At 44.6% G+C, this 23,389-nt stretch overlaps 1 protein-coding gene across 9 annotated transcripts; it reads left to right on the top strand.

Moving 5' to 3' along the window:
* The first annotated feature begins 716 nt into the window (after positions 1 to 716).
* On the top strand, positions 717 to 23,389 carry HNRNPF (heterogeneous nuclear ribonucleoprotein F). Of its 9 annotated transcripts, none has more exons than XM_066244026.1 (6): positions 717 to 792; positions 1,092 to 1,161; positions 15,864 to 16,124; positions 16,737 to 16,863; positions 17,933 to 17,990; positions 21,175 to 23,389. In XM_066244026.1, exon 6 carries the CDS (start codon positions 21,226 to 21,228, stop codon positions 22,471 to 22,473), a length of 1,248 nt encoding a protein of 415 aa, XP_066100123.1. In that variant the 5' UTR covers positions 717 to 792; positions 1,092 to 1,161; positions 15,864 to 16,124; positions 16,737 to 16,863; positions 17,933 to 17,990; positions 21,175 to 21,225; the 3' UTR covers positions 22,474 to 23,389. The 9 variants fall into 9 exon arrangements, with proteins under 9 accessions (XP_066100123.1, XP_066100126.1, XP_066100125.1 ...); XM_066244029.1 differs by having other exon boundaries at positions 16,721 to 16,863; XM_066244028.1 differs by having other exon boundaries at positions 752 to 806.

Below are 23,389 nucleotides of genomic sequence, written 5' to 3'. Positions count from 1 at the left end.
GTGATTCTGTGGAAGGTCCAAAGAAACAGGAATCCTTCTGGCGCTATAAAAAAGCAGGAGCAATTCAGTCATTAGCTTAATAATTTTTTTAGAAAGCAGAGGGAATGGAGCAGACCTAGAATTGTCATTGCACAAGTAATCATGTTAGCTGGGGAAGGGTATTTGGTTGCCTTTTTGTGATTGCAGTGTTTTTATCTGTTCAGGCACAATTATTCTTACTTTGTCCTTCCATCTCATCAGAGAGAGATTTCATCTGCCCATATTCCATGACAGTGCTTACTTGACGTTCACCAGGACATCTAAGCCGGGTACCAATTGTGGCTCTCAGGGCTGCTTTTAGTTCCGCACATGATCATAATCAAGATGTAAAGCAAAAGGAGACAGATATTCCTCGTCAAGAGCTGGTAAGTTCAGTGTGCCTTGTTCAGGGCAAAAACACAGCTGGGCTGCCTGGATGCAGTAGAAACTCAAAAAATACTGAACTTGTCTAGGGAGGTCTTACTGCTGACATAGTCCTTGCCCCTGAGAACCTGACCCAAGGCCGAAGTCCTGCCCCACGCAGGAACCCCCACCCTGCGGCTGCGGGCCTTCCGGATTCCGCTGCTCACCCCCGTGCATCGCACCCAGCCCCCATCCAATTGGCCAATCCTCAGCTCCGCTTCGGGCGCGACAAAATGGCGCCTAGAGGTCAGGTTCCCGGATGCTCTTCCTGGAGGCCCCGCCCCACTGCGGGCTTAGCGTCTTTCCGGTTCCGTTGTGGAAGTGGGACTGCGTGGCCTCCTCCTGGAAAAGGTGGGGTTCCGTGGGTAAGCCGGTCAGGGGTCGCCTCGGCAGCCAAAGACGGGGTGGGAGCGCGGGTTTCCCTGGGCTGCCACTCCCGGGTGTGGGGCTCAGCGGGCTCGCCACAGGCAGCCGCGCGTGAAGCGCCTGTATGCACAACAGGCGCGAGTTGTGGACTCGGGCCTGCGGCGCTCAGGAACTCCCGGAAGCCCCGCCCAGGGCGCGCTGCCAGGGGTTTCCATGGTGATGGTAAACAAGCCTCAACTGCCTCACCTACAACTGCCAAGTCCCCGCGTTCCACCCTCCTCTAGGTGCTCCGAAGGACGATCGAGGTGCCGGGTGTAAAGTCGATCCGGAGCGTGGAGACTCGGAGAGCCCGAGGTGAGGGGCAGGACAGGCGGAAGGTCGACAGCCTAGGGTCGCACATTCCGGACCTGCTGGGGACTGGGACCCCTGGGGGTTGGGTGATGGAGGGCACCACTTAGATTTGGGTTCTGGGAAGTCAGGATCGGAGGTCAAGGGCCGCACACCCGGGTACAGACCAGGGATTGGGCTTCCTGCAAGCGGCGACCGAGGAGCTAAGAGTTAGGATCCGGGTAGGCGGGGTCTGAGGTCAAAGGCTGCACAATCAGATGCCGCCCCTTCCGGGGCTGAGCCCACTTGGGGTGGCGGGGTTTAGAGCTAGGTTTGGGAGAAGTGGGCCTGAGGTCAAGGGCTTTACACCTAGGGGCTATGCCTCTTTCCGGCCAGAGGCGGATTAAGGTCAGTTGAGGCCCTGGGCGCAGAAGAAAATATTGGAGCCATTAAAAAAAAAGAGGGAAAATAAAAATGTTAACCATATTTCTTAAGTAAATAAAAAATATTGTGTACTATGAATGTTAAAATTACACGTGAAACCAAACCTGGTGTCATTAGCAAAAATATCAAGTTGTGGTTTTGGGGGGCCCAGAGCACGGGCCCTATGAGCCCGCTGTTAAATCCGCCTCTGCCCAGTGGAGGCTGAGGTTTAGGGTCCGGAGAGGCAGGACCTGCAATGAGAGAAGGAGGGCCTCCTGCGGACCCAGGGGAGCAGAGCCCCAGTGTCCTGCCACGAGTAGGCGAGGGAGTTTATTTAAAAACGAAAGCAGTACCTCCATGTGGCTGGCATTCTCCCAGAGTTGCATCAGAAGGGTTGGGACTGGCTCCGCCCCTCCCACGTTCCCGCTCCCCAGGTCTCCACTTTTGGTCTCTGCGGCGGCTTTTCTGCCGCCCCTGTGCCCGGAGCGCCAGTCTGCGTGTCTCCCGCCCGCAGAGGTACTGTGTGCGTTTTGGCAGAACTTTGTTACTGGGATTTGTTTGGTGACCACATTTTTTCTGAGCGACCTTGCTTAGTCTGCCGTTTCTTTTTCCTTGTCTTTAATTTCTTTGAATCTTTTTGCTGATTCTTGCCTGAGCCTAAGAAATTTCTGGACGCGCTCGGCGCTGGAACTGCGCCTCTGCCGCCGGGCCCTCGTGGTTCACTGAAGGTGGCGCTGGTGGCCTGGGTGACGCCGGACAAGGCGGGGGTCCAGACCTACCCGGTTTTTTTAAGGAAACGGTCGGCGGCTTACAAGCTCAGGAGAGCGCCCCCCTTCACTGGGCACTTGAGTGTCACACGGCGTCCGGTTGGTCCTGGCCTGTCACTCAGGGCGCCGCAAGCGGCAGTTTCCTTTCCTTGGAGGCCCGAGGACAAACGGACGTGCTTCCTTTTCTGTTTTCACAATAGTGTGGCTGCCGGGCCTCTTGCCCGCGGCTGCGGCCCAGGGCCGCGAGATGAGCCCGCGCGGCGCCCGCTTCCGGGGACCGCGCGGGCGGGGGTGGCGGCCGGGGACTACAGAGCCGGAGGTCAGGGGCCGCCCTTGCGCGCCCAAACCTGCTGGAGCGTGGAGAATTTCGAAAGTTGCAAGTACTGTAATCTTTTTATTCAAAACGTCATCGAAACTACCAACCTTAATGTAATACTCACTATTAATTTTAATCACATTTTTGAAAGTTAACTGTTTCTGAATTTCTAGTAATGAAAATACCTTGGTTTCTCCGGTTAGACAAAAAGTTTATTGGGATCTATCAGTGAAAAGTGGTATTTTGAGTGCTAATTTCTAGACAAAGTTTTTTCATTTTAAAATAAGTGATATTGGGGGAGATTGCCCTGTAACTTAATGTTAAGCGAGTCCATCCTTACCTTTGGGGGTCCTGTGTTCCTGAATGCATTTCTGTAAATTGATTATATTTGTTATTTCCGTGTTATGGCCTTTCTCTAACAAGTGATTGGTTTTCACTTAAGAGTTCCCTTTAAACAAAACATTCAAGTAAAAATGTGAACTGACTTAAGAGAAAAGGTTGATTAAATAAAAGAGTTAGCCCTGTATATGACCAAATCTGTGAAGGAGAGTGTGGAGATAAGGTGCTCATCGGGTAGATGCCTGGAAGGGCTGCAGAGTGTCTCAAACATAACTTCTGCCATCCCCTTAATCTGAACTGTGTCACTCACTCTTTGTAAAACCACATAAATTGGCTCCTTATTGGACCTATGCACGAGTTAGGTGTTTTACAGTATTTTCTAATCACATGTTCATGACCAGGCTATAAGTGGGTATTGCTATTATCCCCATTTTATAGATGAGAAATGGAGACCAGGAGACAAGAAATCACTTGTCCAGTGACACAGCTGGGACTAGGCAGCCATCCTTTGCCAAAGCCCCTGTCTCCATCTGGTTGATTTGAACCAGGGTATTTGTGGAAGACAAATGGCAGAGCAGAGGGAGAACCCAGCTCAGCTAGACCAGCCCGGCTTATTTTATAGCATATCCCAGCATATAATAAAAACTTTACCTATATTTCAGCTTGTATTTCTAAGGACCTTTGAAATATAACCACAGTACCACCTAAAGAATAATTTCTTGCCTGATGGGCCTGGGATGCTGAGGACGCATGTTCAAGTCTCAAGGTCATGGACTTGAGGAAAGGTTCACTAGCTTGAGTGCAGGGTCACTAGCTTGAGCATCAGATCATAGACATGACCCCATTGTCGCTGGCTTGAACAAGGGGTCATTCGCTCTGCTGGAGGCTCCCAGTCAAGGCACATATGAGAAAGCAATAACAATTAAGGTGCCACAATGAAGAATTGATGCTTCCCATCTCTCTCCCTTCCCGTCTTTCTCTTCCTCTCTCCTGTCTATGTCTGTCTCTCTCGCTTACTTAAAAAAATAATAATAATTTCAACAAATACCCAGTGTTCAAATATACTTGATTGTTTAATAGATATCTTTACACAACTGATTGCTTTGAATTGGGATCCACACAAGATCACACCTTATATTTGGTACGTTTTATCTCTAATATTTTAATCCAGAGCAGTGCTGTCCAATAGAAATAAAATACAAGCCACACATATTAGTTTAACCTAATATATATCCAAAATAGCATTCTAGATTACATTTTTATTTTCTAAGAATTGGTTTTATATAGAGAGAAACATATTTGTTGTACCTTGTTTATGCATTCATTGGTTTCATTCTTGTATGTGCCCTGACCAGGGATTGAATTGACAACTTTGGCGTATCAGGATGACCTAACCAACTGAGCTAGCCAGCCAAAGTATATGTTTTTTTAATGTTAATTTTATTGATTTTAGAGAGAGGAAGAGAAAGAGCGAGATAGGGACAGGAACATCAATCTATTCCTGTATGTGCCCTGACCAGGTATGGAACTGGCAACTTCTGTGCTTCCACACGATGCTCTACCCAACTGAGCTATCCAGCCAGGACCAGGGTACATTTTAAATAACAATTTTCGTGCTTTTTTTCAAACTAAGCTTTCAAAAACCAGTGTGTACTTTATCATTTGCAACACATGTCAATTCGTACCAGCCAAGTTTCAAGAGTGACAAGTGACTACCTCTTTAGTGACAATCTAGATAGAGGGAGGCTGTTCTCCATTACTAAGATTCTTCTTTGGGCCTTGGCCACATTACTCGGTTGGAGCACTGTCTGGACATGCCGAGGCTATGGGTTGGATCCTTGGTCAGGGCGCATACAAGAATCAACCAATGAATGCATAAATGAATGGAACAGCACCTGGATGTCTTTCTCTTCCTCTCTCTTAAAATCAATTAAATTTTTTTTCTTTTAAAATTCTTTTTGGTATGTTGGTTAGAGCATTGCCCTGATACTCAAGCTTGCAGGTTCCATCTCCAGTCAGGGAACATTCAAGAATCTACCAATAAGTGGAACAAATCTGTATTTCTCTCTCTCTAAAATCAATAAATTAAAAAAAAATAAAAAGGTTATTATTTGTTGAAAAAATTAGGTTGTGTGTCTTTCCTCACACTCTGGGTGTTTCTGATTGTGTTCCTGTGGTGGTGTTTGAATCTCTTTACTCTACAATCCCTATAAAATGGTATTTACCTCTAAAAACTGTTCTGATTCCTGACTCCATTGAGAGCGGGAACGTAGGAGGGGCGGAGCCAGTCCCAACCCTTCTGATGCAACTCTGGGAGAATGCCAGCCACATGGAGGTACTGCTTTCGTTTTTAAATAAACTCCCTCGCCTACCTGTGGCAGGACACTGGGGCTCTGCTCCCCTGGAGTCCATTTTTTTGTGGAAAGAATACTTTATTTGAGGTGCTGGGCACTCCTGCCAGAGGGCACATACTGGTTCGCGTACCCTCTTTGTGATGTTGATGATCAATCCCTAGAGCCATTGTTTTGTTAATATTTCCAAATTAGTTGATAGTTAAGTATTCTCATTTATATTTGCAGGAATAGTTCTATAGAAAGGAAATTTCAGTGTTAAACATTGGATTACTCTTAGATTTACTTCATAAAAGGCAGTTTTATGTCTTTTTATTCCTTCGTTATGTTTATCACTATTCAGTGTAATGAACTGAATCCCTAGCATGTGCCAAAGAGTTTTTCTGGTATCTATGAATTCATGAATTTTAACATACAGGATGTGTTTTAATCCACCTTAGGTTTTATTCTCTTTGCTCAAATTATCCCATTTTTGGCCAGTGAGAGCCCTTCAAATTGGTTCTTTGCTTCCTTAGGTTAAGGTATAAGTGGATCCACTGAATTGAGAATATCTGCTTATCATCTACAACATTGCCAAAGAAATATGTTAACAAATTTGTGTTTTTTTGACAATATGATAGGTATTTTAAATGTCATTTTATTTAAATTTTAGTTTATCTTAGGTGGGTGAGGTCGAACATCTTTTAGTGATTAAGCCCTTTTTGTTTGTTTGGATTGTTGGACATTTTGTGTCTTTTTAAAAGTTCTTTATTAATAACACTGGGAGGAATACATTGCAAATATCTTTCCCATTTTATCATTGGTATTTTTGCTTAGCTTACAGTGTTTTTAGCTTTGCATAATAAGATTGCTCTTTAATGTGATCAGGGTTTTGGGGTATTTTTCCCATTTTCTGTTTTTTTGAGTTATGGGCAGGAGTGTCTTCCTACTTTTATAGAGGAATTTATCTATTTTCTATTTTTTTAAGTATTGTTTAGGCTGTAGCATTCCTCATAAGTCATGAACAGTTCTTCGTTAACTCATGTTTTGCCTTCATTAATATGTCAATCGGGCCTTGGCTGGTTGGTTCAGTGGTAGAGCGTCGGCCTGGTGTGCAGGAGTCCTGGGTTCAATTCCCGGCCAGGGCACACAGGAGAAGCGCCCATCTGCTTCTCCAGCCCTCCCCCTCTCCTTCCTCTCTGTCTCTCTCTTCCCATCCCGCAGCCACGGCTCCATTGGAGCAAAGTTGGCCCGGGCGCTGAGGATGGCTCTATGGCCTCTGCCTTAGGCGCTAGAATGGCTTTGGTTGCAACAGAGCGATGCCCCAGATGGGCAAAGCATTGCTCCCTGGTGGGCATGCCGGGTGGATCTCGGTCCAGCGCATGCGGGAGTCTGTCTGACTGCCTCCCTGTTTCCAACTTCAGAAAAATACAAAAAAAAAAAGTCAATCAGTGATGATTAACTACAATTGCATTCCTGGAATAAACCCAAAGTCAATGTATTATTGCTTTGTTTATTGCTGGATTTGGTTGGCTAAAATTTATTTAGGATTTTTACTTCTGAGTTCATAAGTGAAATTAGCCTGTGCAACCTGATGGACTAATTCTAAAACTCTTGGAAATGGAAAGTCAATTCCAGGTTGATTGTCGATCAAAATATAAAAATGTAGATGCAAACAGCTTTATAATCTGAAAAAATCCATGTGGCCTTTGGCTGGAAACGTTCTCTTAAACAGAAACTTAAAAATGATAATTAAAGGGGAGGGGAATGAGACTAGAATGAGAAATTTAAATTTTTAGAATTCTCCTGACAATATACCTTTTTATGCCCAAAAAATACTCACCTGGTATGAATATTACAAATTCCTATCATACTCTTATTTTAATTTAGTATGTTTAAATACACATTAACTCAGTACACCCAAAATATTTCAACATGTAGTCAATAATTTAAAAATATTTTACATTCTCATTTTAATTTTCATAATTCAGTGTGCATTTTATACTAACAGCACATCTCAATTTGTGTTTGCCACATGCAAAGCCAGTTGACCATCACAGCCGCCTGGCCCATGCAGGTTCACATTAGATTCGGACAGACGATAATGAAACAACAGAGCCAAAAACTGGTGATCCATCAGTTTTAATCCTAGCTTGCACCCGGTGGGCAAGAAATACACACAGTGGGAAAACACTTCCCTTTCCATTCAGGGCTCCCAAAGCCACTGACTTATCTGAGTTTCCTAGAACCAAAGGTATCTACCTCACCAGCCTTATTCACCTCTGTTTCCCATCTCCTTCCCTCTGCACAAACTCTGCACAAACTGGCTTCTCCTTCAGCACTCTGCCATCTTGGCTGCTTCTCCTCTCCTCCACGTTGCCTTTCTCTGCTCTCCTACAGCATGGGCTCTTCCTAGAATGTAATCACGCTTCCCCCAGCAACATGATCTCTCTTTTCTTTTAAAACCTTTTGGAACGAAAGCCCTCCCCAACACATTAACATAATCATGCCCATCCCAAGCAATCACCTGGGCAACAGGCTTTCACGTGGGCAGCGCCATCTTTAACAAAGTGAGCATAATATATTTTATCTGCCCAACACACATTTTTTTATATATATATATTTTTCTGAAGTCGGAAACGGGGAGGCAGTCAGACAGACTCCTGCATGCGCCCGACTGGGATCCACCCGACACGCCCACCAGGGGACGATGCTCTGCCCATCTGGGGCATTGCTCTGTTGCAACCAGAGCCATTCTAGCGCCTGAGGCACAGGCCACAGAGCCATCCTCAGTGCCCGGGCCAACTTTGCTCCAATGGAGCCTTGGCTGCAGGAGGGGAAGAAAGAGACAGAGAGGAAGGAGAGGGGAAGGGTGGAGAAGCAGATGGGCGCTTCTCCTGTGTGCCCTGGCCGGGAATCGAACCTGGGACTCCGGCACGCCAGGTTGACACTCTACCACTGAGTCAATCGGCCAGGGCCCAACACCACATTAAAAAAAAAAAATTATTTGTGTTTTAAAATATTTTATTGATTTTAGGGGGAGGAGTGGGAAGCATCAACTCCTTGCTTCTTGTATGTGTCTTGACCAGGCAAGCCCAGGGTTTTAAACTGGCGACCTCAGCATTCCAGGTCAAAGCTTTGTCCACTGCACCACCACAGGTCAGGCTAATTTTTATTTTTAATTTACAGTGTTGATATGGTTTCAAGTGTCCCATTCAGTATAATATCTGCTACACACCTCATCTGTACTTGCCACATTTTAAGTGCTCAGTAGCCACATATGGCTACTATATTTTTATTCTTTGTTCCTAACTTGTTCTTTCTTTTTCTTCCTTCCTTCCCTTCTTTTCTTCCTTATTTTTATTTATTGATTTTAGCCAGAGAGGAAGGGGGGGGGGGGGAGAGAGAGAGAGAGAGAGAGAGAGAGAGAAACATCAATCCATTCTTGTATGTGCCCTAACCACATCTCAAACCAGCAAACTGCACTTCAGGCCAGTGCTCCAGCCACTGGAGCTATCTGGCCGGGGCTTATTTCTGTTTCTTCATTTCCTATCTTTTCTTTCCTTTTATTTTAATTTATTTTATTTTTTTAATCTATTGAATTTTAGAGAGAAAGGGGGGAGAAGCGGGAAGCATCCACTCATAGTAGTTGCTTCCTGTATGTGCCTTGACCAGGCAAGCACCAGGGTTTTGAACCGGCACCTCATCATTCCAGCTTGATGCTTTATCCACTGTGCCACTACAGGTTAAGTAACTTGTTCTTTTTCCAAAGCAGTTTTTTCCCTATACTGTAAATGTAGTTTTACCAATATGTGCCATGAGTTGTGTCTTTAAAATGTCTGTTGGGCCCTGGCCAGTTGGCTCACTGGTAGAGCATCAGCCCGGCATGTGGGTGTCTAGGTTCAATTCCATCCAGGTCAGGACACACAGGAGAAATGTCTTTCTGCTTCTCCACCTCTCTCCCTCTCGCTTCTCTATATATCTGTGTTTCTCTTTCTCTGTCTCGACTGGAGTGAGTTGGCCCTGGGCTCCAAGGCCTTCTCTTCAGGCACTAAGAAGAGCTCAGTTGCTGAGCACTGGAGCAACACCCCAGATGGGCAGGCAGAGCATTGCTCCCTAGTGGGCTTGCCCCATAGATCCCGGTCTGGACGCATGCGGGAGTCTGTCTCTCTTGTCTCCTCTCCTCTAACTGAATAAAACAAAACAAAAAATGTCTATTGGGAAGTACACAATTTATGTTTAGCCAGAAAATTTCCTTCTCTTTAACAAACAACCTTTGGGCTCAAGTCCATGACCGTGGAGTCATGTCTGTGATTCCACACTCAAGGTGGTGATGATCCCACACTCAAGCTGGCAACCTCAGGGTTTCAAACCTGGGTCCTCGGTATGCCAGATCCACACTCTGTCCACTGTGACACCACCTGGTCAGGCCCATGTTATATCTTATATCCTCCAAATTTCATATTTTCCCCCTTATTGTTTCTATATTTTTATTTGTTTTCAGATATTTCTTCATTTGGTTTTCCAGGCCACTATTCTTTCTTTCTGTTCATTACTAAACTTTTAAATTTGAAACTCAATTTTTAGTACTAGAAAATTTTTAAATTCTGTAACTGAAGACTTGAAAGTGCTCATTATTTTTTCTGTTAAACTATTTATGGTTTTGCCCAACATTGTTTCTTGTCTGAAAACTGCTGTCTAAGCTGTCTTCCTGTGTGTAGCTTCTCTCCAGGTGCTGAAAGCCCTTCAAGTACATTTTCATGTTCCTTTCCTCCTCTTGGCTCTGTTCTCCACTCTCCCAGGACAAGGTGCTGCAGAGATCTAGATTCCTGTGACAGTTACATGGGAACTGACAAGGTGTCAGCTCTTCACGGAGCCCCAGGAGAAAGCTCTAAAGTCCCCTGAAGGATACCTTGAGAAGCCTGTGGGCATGTACTGCAAAGGCCTCCCTGGAAGCCATATGGCTAACCCACAGGTCTCCCCTGGGGCCTTCTGCCCGGCTCCAGAATCAGTGCTTGCCGACCCCAGGGCTGCTTCCTTTAGGAAAGAAAGCTACAGAAAAATTTGGAAGTGAGGCAGTAATAATTGGGAAGTTACCTTATTAGCAATGTATTTTCTTTAGCAAAATCCCTCCTATTGCCACTTCCTAGCTAGGCTAGAATCCTATTTCGTACTATAGAGAGAGCACTACTAATTAATTATAGATGTTGAAATTTTCCCCTCAATTAAGAAGAGATTAGATCTAATAGTTTTTCTTTTTAGGAAGACACCTAATATATTTTTTTTCTGTTGTAACTTTAGTCACCTGCAAGATAAAATATAGAGAATTTTTAAGTGCTACAAGAATTTTTAAAACACGCAATACTTGCCCTGGTTGGATAGCTCCGTTCGCTAGAGCATCTTCCTGATAGGGAAAGATTGCAAGTTAAATCCCCAGTCAGCACACATACAGGAACAAATTGCTGTTTCTCTCTCTCACTCCCTTCCTCCCTCTAAAAAAAAATAAAGAAGAGCCTGACCTGTGGTGGTGCAGTGGATAAAGCCTCAACCTGGAAACGCTGAGGTTGCTGGTTCAAAACCCTAGGCTTGCCTAGTCAAGGCACATACGAGAGTTGATGCTTCCTGCTCCTCCCCCCCTTCTCTCTCTCTCTCTCTCTCTCTCTCTCTCTCTCTCTCCCCCCCCTCTCTATAATGAGTAAATAAAATCTTTAAATAAATAAAGAGGAAAAACCATGCAATTCCTGACTAGTCGGTGGCCTTGACTTCTTTCCCCTTAGATTGACAACAGCCAATATAACACTAGCCATCCAGTGTGCATGAATCAAAATTACACCTTTTTTTGGTCAGATTGGCAAAAGATAAATTTTATGATGTGCTGAATTTTTGTAGATGGTGTGCTATAAGATGAAAAAGTTTGAAAATCGCTAATTTAGATCAATGACTGTTCAATATGGTAGCTTCTAGCCACATGTGGCTAGTAAGCATTTGAAATGTGGCCGGTCCAAATTGATATGGCTGTAGTGTAAAAAAACAGTTTTAAGACTTATTGAGAAATATATTAAATATCATTAATTTTTTGTATGGATTGTGTATTTAAATTATTTATTGATAGCTTTCTAGAGAGATAAAGGCGGGGAGGAGGAGAAGCATTTGTTTGTTTTTCCACTTAGTTATGCATGCTTTGGTTGCTTCCCCTGTGTGCCAACAACCCACAACCTTGGCATTTCCAGACAATGCTGCAACCAATTGAGCTAACCAGCCAGGGCCTTGATTATATGTTTAAATAATATTTTTTGGTTATATGAAGTTAATTTAAAATTATTGAAATTTAAAAATATATATAGGCCCTGGCCAGGTGGCTCAGTTGGCCAGAGCATCATTCCAATATGCCAAGGTTGTAGGTTCCATCCCCAGACAGGGCACACAGAAGAATCAACCAATGAATGCATAAGTGGGTGGAGTGACAGATAGATGTTTCTCTTTTTCTGTATCCTTTATGTTAATTTCAGTACAAGCATTACCTGATATCACATTATACTATATTTTTGTTTTTAGTTAACACAGCTTTTGAGAAATGAGCACTGAGGAAAAAGTGTGTTACCCCAAACTTAGCTACACTAAGTAAACTAAAGGGCCTGCCTAATAGTTAAAAGATAATAGAAAATAGCTTTCTTGTTGCTTTCTGATCATGACATATCCACTTTGATGGATAAAAATGTAGTAAAAGCAATAAATACTTAAAATGTTAATAATATATATTTCATGATCTACCCACACCTTTTCTCTTAGGTAGCTTTATGTCTTGAACTTGGCCATATTGTGCAAATTAGATAAGAGCTCTCATACTTTAGGTGTAGAAGCCCCTTGAAAATTAGGCACAATAGTGTGTTAGTGCATTTTTTTTTTTTTTAAGAAGTTGGTCCAGGTCTGACCATGCGGTTGTCAGTGGATAGAGCGTCATACTGGGACATGGAGGACCCAGGTTCGAAACCCTGAGGTCACCGGCTTGAGTGCAGGCTCACCAGCTTGAGCACAGGGCTGCTGGCTTGAGCAAGGGATCACTCGCTCTGCTGGAGCCCCCCAGTCAAGGCACACATAAGAAAGCAATCATTGAACATCTAAGGTGCTGTAACAAAAAATTGATGCATCTCATCTCTCTCCCTTCCTATCTGTCTGTCCCCTAGCTGTCCCTTTCTCTGACTCTGTCTCTGCCCTACATCCTCATAGTCTCAAGTTAGTCCCTGACATCAAGAAATATTTAAAAATCACTAAGTTGAGACTTTATAAAAATTGCTGGGTTGGAAGAGGCTTTTGAGGTTTCCAGTGTAATTTCCAGTAGAGCAGGAAAACATGACAGATTGGGGTCTGGGTTCTGCTCGTATCCTATCCCGTGAAAGGGAACTGCTCCTTCCTCATAACTATCTGCCCAGGTGGGAAACAGACATGAGCAGCAGAAATGATATATGAAATTCTCTTGTGGGTTTCATAAGAGCCGAATATTAAGATTAGAAGGATTTACCACAAAATAAAAATATTTATAGTGGTAGAGCGTCGACCTGGCGTGCGGGAGTCCTGGGTTCAATTCCCGGCCAGGGCACACAGGAAAGGCGCCCATCTGCTTCTCCACCCCTCCCCCTCTCCTTCCTCTCTGTCTATCTCTTCCCTTCCCGCAGCCAAGGCTCCATTGGAGCAAAGTTGGCCCTGGTGCTGAGGATGGCTCTGTGGCCTCTGCCTCAGGCGCTAGAATGGCTCTGGTTGCAACAGAGCGATGCCCCAGATGGGCAGAGCATCACCCCCTGGTGGGCGTGCTGGGTGGATCCCGGTTGGGCTCCTGTGGGAGTCTGTCTGACTGCCTCCCCGTTTCCAACTTCAGAGAAAATACAAAAAAACAAAAACAAAAAAAACAAAAAATATTTATACAAAGCAACCAATACCAAAACATTCTGGCAAAAGATTGCATTTTAAAATTACAAAGAATTTGAACATTCAGGGGAATAAAGGTAATAATATACAAAGGCATAAAAGGCTAATATAGTCTTCCAACTTTTACTTTGAAACCTTAGCTGTTGGGGGGCGGGGGGCGGTTCATGTTCCTACCTCTGTATGGTCTATAAATGTTACTTCTTCAGAATCCCAACGTAAGTTAATCCTATTTTCTAGTTTTTAGTCATTTCAGATTTTGTCATCAGACATTTGTTTCTTTATTGTCTGTTTCTCATTTTCCATGGGATGACTAGATTTTAAATTCTGTCACCCAGCTTCAATAATTATCAGTTACGGACAGTTTCTCTCTACATCCCCCAACTTCATTCAGATAATTTTGAAGCACATCCCAGCCATCACACCATTTCATCCACAAATACTCCAAAGTTCCTTTCTAAAATTAATTCCTTTACTTTTACAATTCAGTGTTCTGTGGACCTGTATCTTGTGACCTTTCTCCTGCTTCAGCTTCCACAGTGTTTCTGTTGCAGGGCTCCACCAATTCTTCCTTGTCATTAGCTTCCCATGCATCTGTTATCACTATTCACTTTCCAGACATCTAGACTGTTCCGCTCAAAGCAAAATGCAAAATATATTTTGAAACAATTACGTGATTTCCCATTGGCCTTTGAATCAAGTCCAAAATATCCTACCAGACCTTTAAGGCTATGGAGGATCTCCTCTGCTTTCCTCCTCTGTTGAGCTTAGCCCTTGTTGCAGGTGTTTTCAAGTGCCTTCTGTCAGCACGGAAAGTGTACTTATTATTCCTTCACTGGCAGGAACCACTATCATGACTGATCAATTATTAACACTCACCTTGCCAGTGTCACCAACCAGTTAGGCCAAGAAGACAAGTGTAAAATGACTTAACTGAAACAAATACATTCAGATAAAATAAGTGAGAAAATGAACGCCAGTCATATAAATTACCAAGTATATACTCTGAAAAGAATTTTAAGAAGTGAAATAAATACTTAAGAAGCAGTTAACGTATCCATTTCTGTCGAGATAGTCTTTCCAAAAGCAGGCCAATTTCTGATTTAACTTTTTCCCCCAGAATATTGTTTTACTTCTCTTGAATGTATGAGTTTTTAGTGTGTTTTTCACTTTACATGGAAAGGCTGGATTTGAATCCTGTCACTCAGTTCCAACAATTACCAGCTCCCCTACATTCCCCATCTACTTCATTCTTTTTAGGGCGGCGGGGGATGGGAAGCATCAACTCCTAGTGTTCACTTTTCGTGGTCTCACTGTAGCGCAGATTTTAAAATTACATATATCTAATTTTGTATCACGGATTTTTCACTATATCATGGGATTTTGTAGTAAAATAAGCAAAATTAAATGTAGGAAAAGTTTATAAGTGTGAGAAGGGTTTATAAAGCCTTAAAAATATATAAATAATAAAGTAAATATAATGTCGCTATTTTGCAGATTTTCAGCCTAGCAAGGGGAGGGTGGCCTCTGGAACTTAACCCCGCGTTAGACAGACGAGGTACCACGTTGCTTCTCTTATATGCCCTTGACAGGGTAAGCCCGGGTTTTGAACTGGCCACCTCAGCATTCCAGGTCCATATTCTCTATCCACTGTGCTACCACTGATCATACTTCACTCATAAGTAAATATGTCCCATGCGTTGTGAATCCTTGATAAATCTCTTAAATTTATTTTCTTCAAGAGATTTCCACCCATTCTCCTCCCCTCTCCCCCCTCCCCCCCCCCCGTTGGTTTTCTCTTTGAGCTAATTTTTTTTGTGTGTGTGACAGCCAGGAAGGGAGAGAGATGAGAAGCATCAACTCCTCGCTGTGGCACCTTAGCTGTTCATTGATTGCTTTCTCCTATGTGCCCTGGGGGTAGGGGTAGGGGTGGTGCTACAGCAGACAAGAGTGACCTCCTGCTCAAACCAGATGAGCCCACGCTCAAGCTGGCAACCTCAGGGTTTCGAACCTGGGTCCTCTGCTTCCCAGCCCCAGGCTCCATCCCAATGTTAATTTGTTGAAAAGTTGGTTCGTCATTTTAGAGTTTCATGCAGTCTGGCTTTGCGGATTGCATCACCATATTTTCACCTAGTACCTTCCTCTTTTCCTATAAATGTTATAATTTGGTAATTGTTTCTAGTAAGTACATTCTTAAGACTTTTTAAAAGGTTTTTAAATTTTACTTTTCAGTTATAGTCGACAGTATGTGACTTAAAAGTCACAGCAGCTAATACAACTAAAATTATATAATTTCTGGTACAAAAGAACTCAGTAAGTGCTCACATTACTGCTGTTGACTTATAATTGTTTTCCAGTGCGTTCATTTGAATTAGAATTTGAAGGTTCATAAAATGTAATTGTTAGGTATAAAGTTTAAGAATTGGCGTGTCTTGAAGTTAATCTTTTAAAAACTATGCCAATTATTTACATGAGCCTGGTCAAATCTACAAAACAAGGTACTGTATGTCCCCTAGTTCTCATTCTAAAGTCTTCCTGCTTTCAGCGACTGACTTTTTATTTTATTTTACGGTTTCTCCTTCCGCGTAACCTTGCCCTCCCTCCCTCTGCTGGTACTCTGGACTTTCCTCCCAGTGGCACCTTTCTTGCGAACTCAGAACAGCCTTCGTTGCTCTTCCCTCCTCCTCCCACTTCCTGCCTCCGCCAACCGCGCGAGCCGCGGGGCTGCACCTGCAGGACGCGTTTCCATTGGTGACATCTTGGCGGGCCCATCGGTGGCACTTCCTCCTTTACAACCCGTGACCCACGTCCGGCTCACCGCCCTCCCAGTCACGCGGCCTCTGCTCCGGGACGCAGCCCGCACCGGCCTTCCGGACTCCGCACTCCGGCACCGTGGTGAGCTGCCACAGGCGCACGACCCCTTCCCGCACTCCCACCGCGCGGCTGGGGGAGCTCCCGCCTCCGTCCCCCGCCGCTCTTCTCCCCTCACTGCCCCGGGAACTTTCTCTCCCTGCCCCCATCCGCTCCAGGAAGTTCCCGAGCCGGCAGCTCCGCCCAGCCCTTCCCCCACCGCGTGCTCCCGTCACTCGTGGGCGATCTAGGCCGGGCCGGGCTCCAGCCGCCGCTGGCCCGGAGGCCCCAGGGCCGTGCCGCTCCCCGCCCCCTCCTCCACCCCCACCCCTCACCCCCAACCCGCGCGCCGCCATCCACTCCGCCCCGCCTCCTCCCACCCATCCTCGCCCCGCCCCGGAAGCGGCGGCCGATCCCGCCCAAGTTGTGCAGGGGGTGCCAGGGGCTCCGTTTGCACTCCCTGCGGGGCCGACGGAAGCTGTTGGGGAGCTGGTTGGAGGCGGCGTGAGCTTCTGCTCCCGTGTCCAGTGCCGGTTGGCCCGCGGAGCTCGGCGTGGACCCCGCCAGCCGCGCTTCCCGCCGAAACCGCTCGGACGCGCCCCTGGCGGCTGCCCGCGGGCGCTCGGCTCACAGCACTACAGGCGGTTTCGGTTTCAGGTCGGCGGCAGGAGATGCACCTGGAGTCTCCCCGGAGCCCTCTGCGTGCTTAAGCGTCGGTGCTGTCGGGGTTCTCTGTCTAGAACTGCGCTCGTGGAGAAGAGAAGTCGGCCTCGCTGCCCCAGCGGTAAGCCTCGCGGCGGAAAGGCCGCGCGTGCCGAGGCGCCGGAGTGGAACTTGAGAGGAACTGCGGCGTCCGGGGCCTCCCAGATTTGCGGGCTGCCAGCAGCGCCGTGAGCGCACTCGGAAACGGGGCGCAGCGCTCTGCGGTGCTCCCCGGGACGCGGCGGGGGGGGGGGGGGCGGGTTCCCTCAGAACCTTCGAGAAGATGGGCGGTGCGGACCAAGCCGGCCTGTTTACGGCACAGATAATTCTAAGCAGTCCGCCCGCGGGCACCCCAGCTTATCTGGGCTGGATCTGCCGGGCCCCCACTTAATCCCGTTGAACCATCCGAGGAGGGGCGCGGCGTGCGTGCGCGGATCAGCAGTGTCCCAGGCCTGGTGCGTTGTGTTTGCGCGTGGTCTCCCCCAGCGTCCCAGCCCTGACATGGGCGAGACGACAAGGCGACGTGCGCCGCGAGATTAACCTGATTCTCCTGCGCTTTGTTTCCAAAACTAACGACGTAGCGTGCTCTTTGCACTTCAGCCATATTCGAAGCGCTCGGGGACAGCCCGCCTTAGATCACGTGGTTGTGGGCGCTGCTGGTGATGTGCTTCCTGTTGAAAAGCGTATTTCAACATTTCCTCCATTGTTTTTCCCCGATTAATTAAAAGATTAATGTTAGGTTACAGGAAATGAAGCTACCGAGTAAAACGGGAGAAAAAGTCTGGAATGTCTTTGCGCCGTTACCCAGGGGTGTTTGTGAATTACGAACCCTGGTGAACGGTTCTAGCAGACTTTCTTTGGAGTCCAGCCCCGGTACTTCCCAGTACGGCTCTAGTCTTGCCCTACCTCAATATTTTAAGTTTTTCTTACTGGGATTAGAATTTAAGAATGGAGTTGTCTCTCTGAGCAGGGAGTTTCCCTGCAATTAACCTTCTGTATTACCCTATGAAAGAAGTGTAAATGGCTGGGGGCGGGCAGGGTTGTACTTGAATTAGGAATTGAACCCACCTCGGATTGCTCTGCAGGTGAGTGCTGGGACACAGGCAAGATATCCTGATCGCGCCCTTTTTTTTTTTTTTTTTTTTTTTTAGGACAGCTTGTACCTGCCGGAGTGTCTCGGACTGTTGGCATCCTTCCTTGTTCTATAAGGTGAGCTATTGTAAGAAAAGTAATTTCTCAGTTTATATTTTAATTCTATTAAAGCATAAAGTTTTCTTAAGAATGCGAAGTAAATTTTTCTTTGTCACTTTTCAAATCTAAAGTTTAGCAGAACTGGTCTTTTCTGAGTTTAAGTGTCTGAAGTACTATAAGTCTCCGCGGAGAATCTAAATTGGAGAGGGTTCTGAGCAAAAGTAAGAAAACTTTAAAATTTTTCATGGTATTTAATTGTATAGTTAATTTTTATGAAATGCCTGTGTGTTTTTTTTGCTTTCAGCTTGTCTTTCTAAGCCTCACTGGGCTGCCATATTCTAGAGGGAAAGGGTGGCCCTCCACCACGTGGTCATCAGTCAATCCCTTGCTAATCTTTAAACTGCTGTGTCTGGGGGTGGGACAGCCACAGCATGCATGCTACGGGAAGATAGAATCATTAGATTTAGTTTGTAGCAGGGGAAGACTTTGGAATGGTGGCATATTTGAGCTGAGGCCTTAAGGATTAGTAGGATTTAACTGGACAGAAGGTTGGGTGGAATATATTTGGGGAGAGAATTACATGTGTCAAATCCAAGGGACAGAGAGCCTGGCAAAGTTTGTTTAGAGGAATAAACAAATTTTAAATGGTGGGAATATAGGAATTAGTATGTTGCAGGCCGAATTTGCAAGGCCTTAGAACAACTTGGTCCTGTGGTTTGTGTTCCAGTGTCAGTGGAAATCCACCGAGGACTTGGAATGGGAGAGGGACACAAAGTCGCCTTAGCAGAACACTTCAGTTGCAGATTGGGTTGCCATAAAGGCTGTTAGAGATGTTTAAGTACCAAGTATCTTGAAAAGGGCTATTGGTGTGGGGATTAGAAATACAAGGGTGATGCAAAAAGAATGAAGTTTGATCATTCAGATCATGAAGGAGTTTTTGAGCTCATAGTTTGCCAGGCAACCTACCAGGACTGGATATAGAACTGTAAGAAGCTTTAATTGTTGAAGTCAGGAGTTACTGACTAGGGCTTAGGGGTGTGGTTAGTGTGGAGAGTGGGATCACCTGAAAGAAATGATGGTTCCTTTTTTTGATTTCTATCAGGAAGACTTATTTATCACATTGAATATGTAAATTTTGAAAATTATGATGAGTGAATTGTCCATAATTTATTTTCCCTAATAGTAGTGCAGTTGAGTATTTCATGTTTATTATCAGTTTGCTTTTTCTTGGCTTAAATTACCTATTCGTGCTTTTTATTTTTTTTAATTGTGAGGTTTGGGCCCTGGCCAGTTGCCAAGCAACGGAGAAAGGCCCTAGAGAGGCAGAACATCGTGGGGGGGGGGGGGCATGGAATTGCTAGTGGTTTATTCTGGTCAGGGTGCATTCAGGAGTTGGTCTCTACCCCTCAGCTGAATTCTTTTTAAGTGGGTTTTTAAAGAGAAAAGTTATTTAAAAATATTTGTCCGTATTTTGCTCTGATATAGTAGTATAAATACCTCATTCCATCAGGGATGCTTTTGTGATTAATTTGAGGTAAGGTTCTATTTCGTCTTTTTCTACTAAGAGGTCCACATTTTTTGAAATGGCAGAGCACTTATCACTGGTTCTGATGGCCTCATCAATTACATTTGATGTAAAATGACACTTTCATGAAACATTTAATTTTTATACTCTTACATATACCCATTTGGTAGCTAAAACTATTTTTGGCTTTCTCAGCATTTTTATCTGTTATGCATATATTGGTATCTGATGGTTCGATTGGTTTTTTTGTTTTTTTTTGTGTTTTTTTTTTGTGTTTTTCTGAAGTTGGAAACAAGGAGGCAGTCAGACCGACAGACTCCCGCATAGGCCCAACCGGGATCCACCCAGCATGCCCACCAGGGGGCAATGCTCTGCCCATCTGGGTTATTGCTCTGTTGCGACCAGAGCCATTCTAGCGCCTGAGGCACAGGCTATAGAGCCATCCCCAGCACCCAGGCCATCTTTGCTCCAATGGAGCCTTGGCTGTGGGAGGGGAAGAGAGAGACAGAGGAAGGAGAGGGGGAGGGGTGGAGAAGCAGATGAGCGCTTCTCCTATGTGCCCTGGCCCGGAATCGAACCTGGGACTCCTGCACGCCAGGCCGACGCTCTACCACTGAGCCAACCGGGCCAACCAGCCAGGACCGATTGCTGTTCTTTAGAAGTCTGCCTTCCAGTTGGATTTGACCTTTACTCTGTCAGCTTGAACTCTAGGTGCCACATATACTTTATAACCCTCTGAGAAGGGCATGTCTTCCTGCTGTACATGGAAGAGTTCATTTCCTTTCTTCTGGTATCTCAACAAAATATAGCAGTAAATGTTTATTGTGTTTGTTGATATTTTATAAATATGTGAACCTGAGAAGCTTACTTGATTTCTGTATTTGTAGTGCATGTAACTGGTACTCTGTTGATGAATGTTCATCTGGATGTGACAAGCTAGGGGAAAAAATGATCTTTAGACTCCAGAAGGCATTGCTGTCTTATATCCTTGCAGCATTTTTATAAAGAGAACACTAATTCCCATTGTTACCCAGGTCAAAGAAAATGTTATTCTGTATTGTTAAAGTAGTTGTTCATTCCTTACTTGTTTTTTTATTTTTGTTCTGTTAAAGAGCCTGACACAGGAGCTCTTATAGACAGATTCATCATGACAAATATCTGTAATAAATATATAGCAAGAAAATGCCCTTGCTCTAACCTTACTGATATTTAGATTTCTCTTTGTTCAGTGCACCAAGTTACACTGTCTTCCTGCCTTTAACTTGAGTGATGCAATTATAAATCTTACCTGTTCTCCTCTAGTTGAGTTGTCTTACTATTTCTGAATGTTGCCTCAATTGATTCTTTTGTCTTCTCTTCCAGAACTTATAATTGACCATTAGAATTTGTAGATTTTGACATTGGCTGAAGAATTTAGATCACTATTTTGCTATTCAAATTTTACTCTACATTCTATTTAACTTTTTAAAAGACCACCCTAATTTTTTTTTTCTCAGTCAATAATACATACTTTTTTTGAAAGACCTGGGATTGAATTCTAGTTCAAATGTATTTGGTGTATTTTAGCTTATATCCTTTCTCATCAGTAAAACGGAGAAAAATGTATTTACTGTATTGCATGTTCTTGTTATAATATGTACGAAAGGGTAGATTACATAGTTTTTGCTTTCTTTTCAGCCACAAAAAGTATCAGCTGAGCTTCTTTGAAGTCTGCCCTGTCAAGTGTCCATGATGCTGGGCCCTGAGGGAGGTGAAGGTTTTGTGGTCAAGCTCCGCGGCCTGCCCTGGTCCTGCTCTATTGAGGATGTGCAGAATTTCCTCGCTGGCTGCATAATTCATGATGGGGCCACAGGCATTCATTTCATCTACACTAGAGAAGGCAGGCAGAGTGGTGAGGCTTTTGTTGAACTTGAATCAGAAGATGATGTAAAAATGGCTCTTAAAAAAGACAGGGAAAGCATGGGACACCGGTACATTGAGGTGTTCAAGTCCCACAGAACCGAAATGGATTGGGTGTTGAAGCACAGTGGTCCAAACAGTGCTGACAGTGCCAATGACGGCTTTGTGCGGCTTCGAGGACTCCCATTTGGATGCACCAAGGAGGAAATTGTTCAGTTCTTCTCAGGGTTGGAAATTGTGCCAAATGGGATCACATTGCCTGTGGACCCCGAGGGCAAGATTACAGGGGAAGCATTTGTGCAGTTTGCATCACAGGAGTTAGCTGAAAAGGCTCTAGGGAAGCACAAGGAGAGAATAGGGCACAGGTATATTGAAGTTTTTAAGAGCAGTCAGGAAGAAGTTAGGTCATACTCAGACCCCCCTCTGAAGTTCATGTCCGTACAGCGGCCAGGGCCATATGACCGCCCAGGCACAGCCAGGAGATATATTGGCATTGTCAAGCAGGCAGGTTTGGATAGGATGAGGTCTGGTGCTGCTTACAGTGCAGGCTATGGGGGCTATGAGGAGTACAGCGGCCTCAGCGATGGCTATGGCTTTACCGCTGACATGTTTGGAAGAGACCTCAGTTACTGTCTGTCTGGGATGTATGACCACAGATACGGAGATGGCGAATTTGCTGTCCAGAGTACCACTGGACACTGTGTCCACATGAGGGGGCTGCCATACAAAGCCACAGAGAACGACATTTATAACTTCTTCTCTCCTCTCAACCCTGTAAGAGTCCATATTGAGATTGGCCCTGATGGAAGAGTGACGGGCGAAGCTGATGTTGAGTTTGCCACCCATGAAGAAGCCGTGGCTGCTATGTCCAAAGACAGGGCCAACATGCAACATAGATACATAGAACTTTTCTTGAATTCCACAACAGGGGCTAGCAATGGGGCGTATAGCAGCCAGATGATGCAAGGAATGGGGGTTTCCGCCCAGTCCACTTACAGTGGCCTTGAGAGCCCGTCTGTCAGTGGCTGTTACGGGGCTAGCTACAGTGGCCAGAACAGCATGACTGGGTATGACTAGTTTTGTAGATCATTTGAGTTTTAAATTTTCATAAGCAGTGAAAAGCAGTTACTATTACTCTAGAAGAAGCAGTGGGACCCATTTTGCACCATGAGTTTGTGAAATCTGGATTAAAAAGTTACCTCTTCAGTGTTTCTCATGCAAACTTCCTTCTGGCATGTGAGATTGAGTAAACTAAAACTATTTTCAGTTTTTTTTTCCAAAATTTTGGTAGTGTATTTCTGAGTGATATGTGAGTTCAAGTCATTTTAAGTACATCAGATGTGGAGCTTTGGCATATCATGAACACATTGGGGAGATGTGATTTTTGGGAAACTCACGGTGCTAGATCCCTAATTCAAAAAAGAATATTTTTCATGTTCATTCTAGTTTATTTTCATTTAATAAAATCTTTTAGATTAAGTTTAAGCTTTTTAAAAGTTAGTTTTGAAAATTGAGACACATTACTAATACTGTAGGAATTGGTGAGGCCTTGACTTAAAACTTGCTTTACTGTGATTTCCTTTTTGGGTGTTTTGCTAAGTGAAATTTGTTAAAATTTTTTGTTAACAAAACTTTTTTCTTAAAATAAAGACTTTTTCACAATGACTGGCATAAACTATCTACTCAACAAAAAGCAAAACTGGATAGTTGAGAATTTTGAATACTATATTTCAGTGAGGATTTCAAAATAATTTTTAAGTATCAAATATATATGGGTGGTAGAAATGATGATTGGAAACATACCCCAGAAAGCAGAAAAACAAGCGCACAGCCCCAGCCTCCTTCTAGGACTTGTGCTGGTCTTTAGTCCTGCTGGTCCACACTTTGCTGGAGTAGTCACATTTTTTTCATAGAGAATCCTTAGTTGTGAATGTCACATGTTACAAATCATTATGTTTCAGTTTTGTTTTGTTAACATAAAATGTTAATTGAA

Source organism: Saccopteryx bilineata, chromosome 9, assembly GCF_036850765.1.
Source record: "Saccopteryx bilineata isolate mSacBil1 chromosome 9, mSacBil1_pri_phased_curated, whole genome shotgun sequence".
Lineage (NCBI taxonomy): Eukaryota > Metazoa > Chordata > Mammalia > Chiroptera > Emballonuridae > Saccopteryx > Saccopteryx bilineata.
The sequence above is the reverse complement of the archived record's forward strand: the minus strand, read 5'-3'. Positions and strand labels throughout refer to the sequence as shown.